Consider the following 12679-nt stretch of genomic DNA (forward strand, 5'->3'; position numbering starts at 1 on the left):
CTAACACCACTACACTAAACCTTCCCTATACTGAGCCAAAGGGAGGCGATAATGTCAAAGTGTAAAGTAAACTCAAACAGCAGGTGAACAGGTGGGCAGCGCTTTGCAGTTTCAGGAGTTTACTCTTGAGGATATTTGTTTTCTTTCATGGTTATACTTAGGTTTAAGCCTGCATCCTGAAACTTGACTGCTGAGAGGACAATCATGAATGGGAGTTTTGCCTCAGGCACTGATCGATTCGAAAAGTGTTTTCATGTAACTGTTCATTTGGGCTGTGTGTGCCTCCGCTGCATCCCAGAATGCCAGGATGCATTGTTCCGTGACTGAGGATTCGAGTCCAGCAGAGATATTTTAAGGAGATTTCTGAACCCGAGGAGCCCAGTGAAGAATCTGTGCTTCCAGTTGTCTGTCAGGTTTGTTGTTTTCAATCAAAAACCCAACAAATGTACCTGGGCTTTAAGGAGAATGATGGATTTTTTTTCTCTTTTTCTTTTTCTGAGATAACCGTATACATACGTAGATTCACACAGAGCTTAGGTGTAGGTTTTACATGCACGAGCACACGCAAAACTCCTTTATTTTGTACTGCTGATTACTGTCCTTTTCTTCCCTCTAAAAATAAGCATTTGAATATGAACATGTGCAGCGTTTTCCTACTCTCCTCAAACAGATTTTGTCCCCAATAGCCAGGAAGCATTACCTTGAGACCGTGCTCCTTTCAGTAGGGCTGTTAAGGGGTAGTGTGTGAATGTGTGTACATTTTCTGCTGTGTTTACGAGGGAGTGTTACAAGAAAAAATGGGCTATGTATGCCTGACCATAAGAGCACTAAGAGGAGAGATAGCGCTAGTTTGAATAAGAGGAGGAAAAATGGCAAGCACAACCAGCATCGGGGAAGGAAAAAAAACAAAAAAACATCACACCTGGTGCCAGTTTGTGAAGTGATGTTGCACAGCCCACTTTTTGTCAAAGGAACTTAAATGGAATCCAGGGAGGGAGAGTCATGAGAGGCTGTTGGGGGGAAAGAAAAGCTGTATTCACTATATGGGTCAGACACTAGTATTACCATGCATGCATTGCACATCACATTGCCCACTGAGATAGAGTGGTGATAGAGGCATGGTGAGATTAACCACATCCCTGCTCTGTCAAAACCAATTGCTTGTGTTATGACCACCCTGGTCTCCGTGAACCTCTCCTCGTTACCGTTTATCTCAACAGACTGTCAGTTAAACTCACTTTGCCTCCAAATGCTGTATACAAACTGTCAAACAGGAACGTTAATTTGTATACATCTATGGCAAATCTCCATACATGGAGATTTAGTGTCCATTTTAAGTTATATGTTTTTCTTAAATGTTTAGATTGCTTTGTCTGCTTCCTGGGTGTTTAGAAGTCCCAAGTGGCTGGCGTCTTGTAGTAAACATAAGCGGTAATGTCAGTAATAGAAGGATTAAAAAGGGAAAAGGAAGGAAGGGAGCAAAAGTAGAAAATTGAAAAAGCGAGACAGAAAGAAAGACAGTGTGTCAAAGAGAAAGAGTGGGAGACTTTCAGTATCTTGCCTCAGCATGTTTATCCAGGCCTGTCTTAGGCATTTCCCTCTGTCATGCCATTCTGATCGCCTCAGCCTGCTATGGTGGGCTAAGACAACACACCAAAACACATCAAGCACCGGATTGTAGCCCCCTCGCTCTCAGATCCCCTGACATTTGCACAACCCCTTATTTAGGTGATGCTTCTTTAAAAAGAAAGGGGGAAAACTTGCTACAGGTAATACAGTTACACTGGAGACCAGAACTCTCTCTCTATAAGCCTTCACAGATTGTAATAATGTGCAGCATGTTCTGTTTTGTCTGTGAGGCTCGGCTTTTTGTTCACAGACAGGTTTGCTGAGTGAAGTCTATGTGAAAGCCGACTTTGATGCGAAGTGAAGAGTTTATTACCCAGAGAATTTTTCCAAGTCATTCTGGAACATGCGGAAAATCAATAAATGAAAATGTTGGTAAGGCAGAATGTGAGTCTGAATATATCAATAGAGTAAATTAAATAAAACATGATTGAAAAAAAAAAAAAAGATGTTCAATAATGAAGTCAACCAATCTCACCCTACTTTAACATGTCAGCTGAAAGGTTGAGCGGCTCTGTGGATTATGTGGATATTTCCACAGAATGGAATATGGGGAATTTTTTTTTTACGTTAATTAAATAATATAATAGATAATATATTATTACAAACGCCATACCAAATATGTTGAGTTTATTCAATGTAACAATTGCACTGTTTAAAAAAATATGTGCTTTTATTTTTACTCAGTGGGAGAAAAAAATTCCACTTCACTCTTTTTTTTTTCACCAGAAGCAACTTGACCTTCGTTTGCTGTAAACTATGGTGAAGTGTCCTCGTGCAGCAGAAAAACAACTATTAGATTCAAGGCAACATCAAATCTAAGTGAAAAGTGCTTCATTTTTTTTATCACAATATTCTTCTGAAGGAAAAAAAAGACTAAAAAAAGAGAAGAGTCAGAGGGAGAAATCTAAACTATATATGTAGTGCAGTAGCTAAGAGAACACACACCAGGCCTTTAATCCTTTAATCTCCTGTAATGCATTGGTTTGTGTACATTTCAGCTGCTTGTTATAAATCAGTGAGTGTCTTGAAATACTAGGCAGAGGAGGGTCACTGACACTCTTCTTTGAACCACCATCTCCACCGTCCCTCACCCCTCCTCTTTTTCCTACAGCTCTCCACCACTGAACTCACCTTCTCTTCAGTTGCACTATTTTTTCCCCTCCCCTGCTCCTTGTTTGGGGTGATTACTCTTACCAGTGAACGAGGGGCTGTGTTTGCCACGACTGTAGTTTTGCGATACCCAGCCCATAACTTTCAGTAGGAAGAAATAGCTTCTCTCCCTCTGCATCCCATTTATACACCGTATCTTGTTTCTGTGTAGGGAGTTCCATTACTCTGTAGCTTGGAGGCTGGCAGAGGGGAAGGGGGAAGGGAGGTGGAGTAGATGAAAAGAGGTGATAGAAGGTTGTGGCTATGTAGCTGTTGCTGGTGCTGCAGACGCTCACCCCTTCGACAGCGAAGCAAACACAACACACACACAGCAGCAACAACATGTTGATGTGCAGCAAGCAGCGATTTAATCACATTTATTATGGTTTATCTCATCAAAATATGAAGTGCAGTGCAAATCGCAGAGAGAATTAGAAAAGAGGCAGTGACATGTCAAATCATACCATTGCTTACTTGTTTAGCACAAAAAGAAAGCTGAAAGACGCACTCAGGTGACAGTTCAGGTACTAAAAGTAATGCAGTCAAACACAGTCCTGCAATAAATCCTCCCTCCAAGGATGTTCATTGTTATATATGTTCAATTTGGAAACTGCAGTTTGTGGTGCTGTTGTGTTGTATTCCGTTACATAGAGAGCTGATTATGTCATTAAGCTTACGCTCATTAAATAATAGAAACCTATTATTGTGTCCACCTGTCTATATAGAGCTATACTATTCAACAGCACCACAAACTGCAGTCTCCAAAATGGCCATAAAAGTTGAATTAACACAAAGTGAACATTAAAACCTCCATGAAGGAGTGTTTATTGCAGGGCTGCGGTGTTGGACTGCATTAACTTGTGAGCGTATTCTGCGATAGATGCGGCTCCACTCCTCCCTTATGATGCATCCTGTCTGCACTCTGCAGCTATTTACACACATGATTGGTGAGTATGTGAACCTGACCTTGTTATTTTGGCCTTGATGAATGTTAACGCCATGTTTAGATGTTGGCCCAGAGTATGATGCTACCCAGACAATATTTAACTAACATGGCATAATCCCTCCAAAAGTCTTCCTGTTTATGCTGGCCACTGAAAGGTAATTCCTCACAGTATACCATGCTGAAAGCCTTTGATAGATGACTGGCAGCTTTTTCTTCTCTTGCGTATCGTAGGGCCCTATCATGATGTAATTCTACGCAATTAGCCAAAGATGACAGGCAAAGAAAAGTCATGATGATATTTAATCTCTTTTGGGAAATCCATCAGGGAAACTGTAGTTCTATCGTCTATCACAACATGAAATGACATCTCACTGGAGGCTCTCCAAACAGTCAGAAGAAGGTTGGAGTTAACAGCACCAGCTTAAGGCCTCTGCTTTGGCTGTTTAGTAATCTTGGCGTCCTCTCCTCCTCCTATTACCCTTGTCTTATTCAGAACCTCTCCCTTGTGGCAGGGATCATCATGATATACATGCAAGGATATGCTTGTGTGACTTAGAAACAGAGGGGGAGAGTGAGAGAGGGGGAGTCAGAGAGTGAGAGTGTGTGTGTGTGTGTGTGTGTGTGTGTGATTTCCTCAAACTAATGCAGTGAGCCGTTTCCCTCTATACGGCTTGAACACTTTAGCAACAATGTATTTCCATCTGTGTGTGTGAGGAAGGGAGAGAGAGTGTGTGGATGATACATTTGAGCATGTGTGTGGCAGTGACTTCCCCCTCCATCTGCCCACCCTCGCTGAAATCCTTGGTGCATTTAGTAACATTTTGAGAAACAGTGCCAGCCAACATTTAATTAAGTTTTGATATGCCAACATCTCCCCGCTGTAACGCGGAATACCTGCTCTTCCTTTGTCAATTTCTTCTCCTGTTCTTGTGCTCCTCTGTGTCGTGCCTACTGTAACTCGGAAAGATGTCGCCTCTGGGAGAAGCAGGTAAAGAAGCCATCAAAACCAACGCGAGTAGAAAGAGTTGCAATCAGTGCTCTAAAAAACCTGTAGAGTTTGTCTTTTGTGTGGATCTCCTCCTTTCCCCCCTGTCTCAATTTGTTTCCCTCCCTGCCTGGATGTGTGTGTATGTGTGCTTGAAGAATTCAATTCAGTAGAGGCTAGTAGTAATGTTTCTCTCCCAGTAGAAATGGCTGCTGTTTGTTCAATTGTTGTGATAGATTGATGCAGGGTGGGAAAAGATGGGCTTTTATGCACTTGAAGATAGGAACAGAAAAGTCTTTATGAGAAGCCAATAGCTCTCCGTTCCTCTGGTAGACCCTTTGAAGGGAGATGCCTCTTGGTGGAAGTTTTTCTCCCTTTTTGCAAAGTCTTTGACAAAAGCTTTTCCATGTATTCAGGTAGTTAGGTAAGACGCAATTACCCCCCCCCCTTCCCCCTCCCCCAAAGGGCACTTTTCATTTGTGATTCCATCCAAAAAAAGCTATACTACTATACAACATCTTTCCCTGTAGGGTTCCAACAAGTGGCCACGCTAATAGTCTCCATTGTCTTCACTTTACGCAGCATAGGAAATAGCTGCCTCTTCAAATAACAAAGCCAACAGCAGTGTGCTCCTGTTAAGTGCACTTTACTCATGTTACTAACAATAAACCAATATTTTCAATCAATATGAACAAAGCTGGTGGGAAGTTGTCAGCTGGAACTCTAAAATATCAGAAGTTGTGGTTTACTGTGTTGAAATCATCTATTTTGTTTAACATATGCTTGCTCTGAAGGTGGGTATACTGTTTATGATGTGTAGTGTAGTGCGATTCAGGAAATGTGCTGTAGTTATTGCTCTATTTGTCCGCTCTTTGCTCAAAGCCCCCAGTAGTTGTAATTTTTACAGATCTATTGGTGGATTGTTTCAATTTGTCTTTTATGATTTCACTTGTTCCCTCAATTCATTTATGACCTTCTCTGTGTAATCTTCGCTCCGATCCTCTCCGCTGTCTTTCCCCCCTCATCCTATTTACAGTAATAGCTATAGCCCCAGACGACCCTGCATCAGAGACAATGGGTCTGTACTCTCTCAGCTCTGTTTCCTATGCTGCTCTGATAGACTCTGAGTTAAAGGGGCTGCTTGGTCAGAAATGAGTTTAGAGCAGTTACGCTTGCAAATGATTGGCAGGGATAGATTCTAGATTATCTGCTCTCATGTTTAACCAGTTTTGTCCCCTCTTTTGGCTGGACGACACCAGAGGGCCCAGTCCCATTAACGGGTTTGTTGCTGACTGACTGAATGATGAAGTTTCACCACAGGTCAGCTGGTTCCATCATTGTTCCTCTTTCAAAATAATTTAACAAGAACAAGCAGCTTTGTCAGTAAATTAACACCATGCACATACACACCTCTTTTTGACAGCGCAGCAGCCTCTAACTTCATGTGGTAACAGTAAATACAGCTGAAATCACAGCACAGTCATTTACAGCCTTATGGTAGGTTAGACCGTATTAAGATAGTGCACATGTGAGCACAGGAAAAAGCAAACGGATAGAGAGTGAAAACTGACACTTTGCAGAGTACAGATCATCCAAGATGATTTTGTAGCTTTTGCCCTCAACATGTTGTGTACTGTGGATACTTGTGTTGAAAGCAGAGAGGTTGTATAAGCCCTGCTTTCAGAGTGAAGCACAACCAGTGGATGTAAAAATGAGTGTATGGGTAAGTAGTGGTGTCTTTTTTTTCGGACATGCTGCCAGAACATGTTAGCTTTAATGATCACCTCCTACAGATGAACTCATGTTTAACTGACAGAGGCTGAGACGACGGAAAATGTCATCTTTTTTTCTTTTTTTTTTTGGAAACATCTCGAGCTGTCTTTCTTTTGCTCTCTCTGTTCCTTCCCTCCCTCCTTCTCTCCTCCTGTGCACCATCTGCATGATGCTTTGTATCCAATCTGAAGAAGGACTGCACTCTGTTCTCCACTGTGATGGTGGTGGAGTCTGTGTCTGTGTGCGAGCAAGCATTTGTGTATGTGTTCGTAGCCATCACAGTCGCTCTCAGCTCATTACCTGACATGATGGATGGAGTGAGTGCCATTAAACAACGCCCAGCCCGGGATGCCTGGCACCCTACAGCTGGCACTGACTAATGGGTATAGTGGTGGTGGGATGCTTGGAAATACCAGGGAGTCCTGTGTGGGTGTGCCTGCAGTCATCTCCATGGCTATGCTTCCTGGTTGTGTCCAGCCCCACCTGCCACCTGGCTGCCCGGTGGATGCCATGGGCATTTCTGGGCAGCCATGGTTGGATAGCACGGGAGGCAGTGTTTGTATGACTCTGTCATAGAGCTGGCAACAGAGAAAACCCAGGGTGCGATGGGGCCCTGCTTCCTGACAACAAACATAGCAGTGAAACCTTCTCTGTCACAAACACCCACAGAGTCTAAAGTAGCTACCTCAAACTTTTATTTTTTTTACTTTTTAAATGAATCAGAATATTTTGGTTCATATTTGAACTTAATTTGTTGCATCTTTTCATCTCGCAATAAACTTTCTGAGGCAGAATGGCTGTAGAACAACAAGTCCCTCTTGTCTACTCGTATGAAGTCTTATTATTTTTCTGTCCCCGCTTGTTTTTTCCCCCCCAACTGCTTGAGTGTGTGCATTTACTTTGTCTTCTGTGCATATGCTGCATCTAGTTGAGGGGCTCTTGAGTGGAAGCCTGGATCAGGAGCTGAATGGAGTTACTATGACACCAGACACAAGCACCTCCACTCCAGCAGCTTCCTCTGTTTCTCCATCCTCCCCTGCTGCTCTGCTCTCAATCAGCCTGGATTTGCTTTATGTTGTTTCTCTCTGTCTCTTTTCTCTGCCTTCCTCACTTTCTCTATACAGTCTTTCATTTAGTAGAACTCCTGCGTGCCAGTATGGATCAATGTAACAACACTTTCTTGTTCTTTCTCAGTCTCACTCTGGTTTTCATTCTTTGTTTTGTCCTTTTTTTTCTCCTTCTTCTCTGAACAGACAACCGCCGCGCAGTCCTGGAAAGGTCTCGTTCACGCCACAACGCAAATCACCAAGCTCGATGATCGCCCGCGCCTACCACAAGACGCTAGATAAGTGCCAAAGAGGCCTGCGAGGTGGAGACCTAGACGACTTCTGAGGGAGGGACAGACCGCCCCTCACTGTGGCGATCACACAGACACACACACACACACACACACATACATACACATAAAAGTTATCGTACACAAACACAGCACCAGGTATGGAACAAAAGAGTCTAAAGAAGCCACAGAACTTAAAGATCTATAATACATCGCACGCAGACATTTTAACTATCATGCTGTTTGTCAGACGCCTTACATATTTATTAAATACTCTCTCAACACTTTAAACATTCTTATCCTCCATAGATCGTTTGATTCAGAAAATGGAAAATTTCACATGCTGCTGCTGTTTGAAAGGTTTTCAGTGCTTGAAAATCCATTTTGACTCGTATAGGTCCAAGCCTTCTATTTTAATCCTTCTTTTTTTAATCAAAATACCACCGTTCGTATACAGTTTTGACATGGAACATGCAGAGTTGGCATGCAATCAAGAAGGACTGCACCATAATGTATGCTTATCACCCAGAAGAACGCACCGCACACAGTTCAGTCAACACAGGTGCAGCGAGCCAGCTGTCCTTTAGATGGAGGGCAGGGATTCAACATCCGCATTGGCAAGTCTGCAACCTGCTGACGGTTTCTTGAACAAGTCATTGAACTTTTAACAGGAGATGTTTTTCCCCCTCCATCAATCCCACCTACATCAAAAAAATACACATGACATTTTATTTCATATCCTACAATGCCACAAGAGCTGGCCCCTGTGTATGCTGGGATTTCAGAGTATGTGACTCATGGATCTTGAGACTGTAATTTCCATTTTGACAAGATGCATTTTATTTTTAGTTGTGTAATATCTAACCAATGCCTCTGGGTGCTGATCTCTGTCCCAAGGTCGCTTTTGCTGTTAACATGAGAGACTGACACATTTCTAAATGCATTTAACTGCCTAGAGAAGCTAACATGAACTCCCTGACCTTCCCTGCAGTCACACAGGTTTCCAGTGGGTGAAGCTGGATGATACAAAGGTATTAAGTTTTTTAATGTTAATCTTTAAATCTGTGTATTTCAGTCATATCACACCACTTTGAATTCTCACTGCAGCTTTTCAATATATTTTGTTCCCACTGGGTTTTCAAAAGAAAAATACTGAACTATGCTTTGCAGGAAAACTGACACTAATATATTGACAATTTGTTCAGGATAATGTTCAGGAAGAAACCTGCTAAACTGTTTCAACATGTAATAAGTAAAAACTCTGCACTGTTCCACAATTCACAATTTGATGTATTTATGGTGTTTTTAAGCTTTCATGAACCAGAGGCATGATTTTATTCCTAAATTTAAAACCATTGGGGGTGGGACTAATCTTTTGAGGAAATCCATAGCTCAAACATAAAAGGGTTTTGGACAACAAACTATACCACTCTACTGAGGGCCCTGTTTCCTTGTGGGATACTTCAGTTGATCTCAGTGACATATTCCACCCGATGAAGCGTTTCAGCATCAAAACACACACCTGATGCTTGGCGTTTGTGGTACAAAACAGTTGAAACTTTGCTGTAAGCTTTGTTCCTCTTTAAGGACCCACAGTGGCACGATTTCTTCACGTCAACTATTTATTCATATATTCATGCCTAGGGCCGCCATGTCCCCTCATGGCCCTAAACTGTAAGCAGATACTACTAAAAACAACCACTGAATCCACATGGAGAATGGGTACGACCAGAATAATCGACTGAAGGGAGCGGGAGACAAGATGACGCTTGTCTTAGCAAGTGAGTCTCCAAACGCTCTCCAATTCCCCAGCACTAATGGCACTAGTGACCCTTTTACCATAACATGACTAACACCATAACTCTGCTTAAAGCTTTGAGTCTGTGTGTGTTTGGGCAAGTGTGTGTGCCTGTGTGTGTGTGTACACACCATGCCAGCTCAATAATCGGAACAGGAACCCAGGCAAAATAGGATTCAGTGCGCTTGACTCCTGGGGTGAAAAGATGGAGATTTTTCATTTAAACAATCTGCCAGTGCTGCTTGTGATGTGTCTGTTTCATGATGCCTCCTCTCCCAGCCTGCTTGCTTCTAAAAATGCAATTTTACACATCATCTCGGCTCAAGGTGCATCCACAATGCTCAGAGAAGTCTGCATATTTATGAAGACAATAATTCTCCTCAGAGTATAAGGTTCGAGCTGTTGCACAGAGAAAGCAGAGAGAATGAGGTTTCTGCATAGGGGATTTCTGCACAGATGAGTGTTTTTAAAGAGGTGTTGTACACAGCAGAGATAGGGATGCACCGTCAAAGGTAAAGAGTTACTCCCTTTTTCTAGATGCCCGTTGTCCTCTGCACCAACACACCTGTACAGCTGAAAGAGCTGAAAGACATAAAAAAAGTTCTCTATTAACATGACCAGCTGCTGTGACTTGGTGATTTGGTGATTCTTCAGCTGCTGATTGGACATTGTACATTCCCAAACAACTGGTGGCTTGTTGTTAACAATTACTGTGTCTATTTCTTTATGTATAATTTGGCTGAAAACATTTTAATCAACCTTTTTTTTTCTCCACACGTGCCAACGTTTGTTTTTGTTGTTTTTGGGGGAAAAATATACATGATGATGGGAAGTCCCCGTTTTATTTTGTCTTGGATATCAAAGGGAGTACAGGTCTCTCTTTGTATAACTAAAAGAAAGATTACACACATTAAAACTTGATTTTTTTTAAATTTAATTTTAGCCATTGTTTAATATTGATCTAAATAGGAACTGTCATTTAAAGTATGAGATTTTGATGTGATGACAAAATGGTAGTCATGTGGTGTTTCTTATCTAAAACACAGAGACATCTTTTGTAAGATGTCATTTATTTGGACGTTAAGAAAAAAAAAACGTTTGTAATGATTGCATTGTAGAACATAATGAGCTAAGAGCTACAGTGTTCGCCATTGTAGAAGTTCCACATCATGCATCTTTCCCACAACAGTGATCACTATGAAGCATTAGTGTTTTCTGCGTGAGTGCAGAATAATGCATCACAAGGAGTTGGTTTGTGACATTTTTTTTGCCACTTGATAGATGAAAAGGCCTAAAAAAGGGTGGATGAAAAATCAAAATTTTTCTTATTTAAAGAAGCAATAGCATAAAAAACTTTCAATTCTTCTACAGGAACTTCTACAATGGCAGCATTCCTCATCAGCCGTGTCCGTGATTGTCGTATTTCTCCCCTGTTCCATCTATTAGGATAATCAGAAATATGTGTTTCATAGGAAATAGCAGGAGAGTTTCAGATGAATTAACCTGAACTGTCCATCATTTTAGTGTGAAAAACAGGCCCGTGTGTCTAGGGCCAGCCATCCCATTGTCTTTTAGCTTGTGACTAACAAACCCAGGTTATGACTTGTGCTCATGGGTATTGTAAGAATGAGGAGGCAGGGGTATGAGAGATTTATCAAAAATTGTAAAGGTGCCATTATGTCGGTGATTTGCAGCAAGCGCTTTGATTAAAAGAAAAGTTTGCAGTTTAACCTACACTCACTTACTTACTGTGCACTTTACCTCACAAGAATTTCTGCTCAGCCGGGGGAAGAGCTGTTTGAGATGTTTGAGTATGACATTGCCACTAACAGAGTGAACTATTTGCAAAGTATTTCTTTTGGTAAATACTTCCCAGCTGCCACATATCCAGTTCTCTCCTACTTTGTTAGTGCTTACTATTGATTTGTGGAAGACCAATTACGGCTGAATCAACAAACAACACTCACAACTGTTAACAAACCCTGTCCGACCATGATGTGTAAGCTGCCATATCCCTGCCTACCCTCCATGTTGTCATTGAGTATGTTTTATTGTCTTAAGAAACATTTATATTTGTAACATTTTAAGTTTATTTGTATCCTTAAGAACATGAAAAAAAATGGTTATGCACACTGTCCTTCCATGACATATGATACTAAATAATAACCCCCTTTGTTATATAAACTGATTTCTGAAAGATTCTTTGTGTCTGTGTCTTGCATTCAATCACCTGTCTGAAGCATTCATGTATTTCTCTTATTAACCCTGAATCTTGCAGGTCTTCACCTTTGCTGTGCCAAACGTTGGAACCTAAAATTACATTCTTAGTTTATTTGGTGGCAGGGCAGAAGACACCTGCCCCAGGCTAACTTATGGACAGGGATTACAGAGAGCTCTAGGTGTTAGCACATGATGAATGGGACAGCTACCTACCTATAAAAGCAACATATTTGGACCTTGGTGTCCCCACTGCTTTATCTTGCGCAGTGTCAAAGGCAAAGTGATAATGCTGTCATGTCCAACGACAGCTTAGGGAAATTACTGCAGAGTCAGAAAATACATATCCAGAAAAATTGCCCTTTTTAATCATTTCTCAGACCTTAAAATCTCCTGTGTGGCTACAAATTGTTCCTGCCCAAGCTCGGGGACAAGGAAAGGTAGCATAAAATTCAATAATTTGTATATTATTTGATACAGAGGGATCTAATATGATAACAAGAGGAACATTTTCTGTGGATACTATCTTCTGTTGACAAAAAAAACAAGCATAGTGCCTGATTCTGTTGCAGGAAATCTGAGCTTATAATACTTTTTTTTTCATTTTCATTTATAATGAGATCATTTTATTTTTGAATAGCAAACACAGGAATAAAAATAGACTGTGTGTGTGTGTGTATGTGTGTGTGTGCCTTTGACTCTGTGAGACGTCTTCACTCTCCTGTTTCCATGTGCTCCTCCCTGTCTGAGTCCCAGGAGTGAGTGTCAAATGGCAAGGCAGAGCTGTTCCTGTCCAAGCCCCTTAGAGTTACACTCCCCCATCCCCCAAAACATACTCACAACCAA

General features: G+C 41.5%; 1 protein-coding gene across 4 annotated transcripts in view; it reads left to right on the forward strand.

Moving 5' to 3' along the window:
• Positions 1-11804, forward strand: part of diaph2 (diaphanous-related formin 2) — a 346642-nt gene extending 334838 nt beyond the window's left edge. For all 4 annotated transcript variants that reach the window (XM_083980784.1, XM_083980786.1, XM_083980787.1 and 1 more), the window contains one exon: positions 7736-11804. In XM_083980784.1, the coding sequence (XP_083836910.1) occupies positions 7736-7800 (65 nt within the window). In that variant the 3' untranslated portion in view covers positions 7801-11804. The remainder of the gene's footprint in view (positions 1-7735) is intronic.
• Positions 11805-12679: the final 875 nt, after the last annotated feature.

The sequence above is a fragment of the Trachurus trachurus genome (genome assembly GCF_905171665.1).
Source record: "Trachurus trachurus genome assembly, chromosome: 10".
Classification (NCBI taxonomy): Eukaryota; Metazoa; Chordata; class Actinopteri; order Carangiformes; family Carangidae; genus Trachurus; species Trachurus trachurus.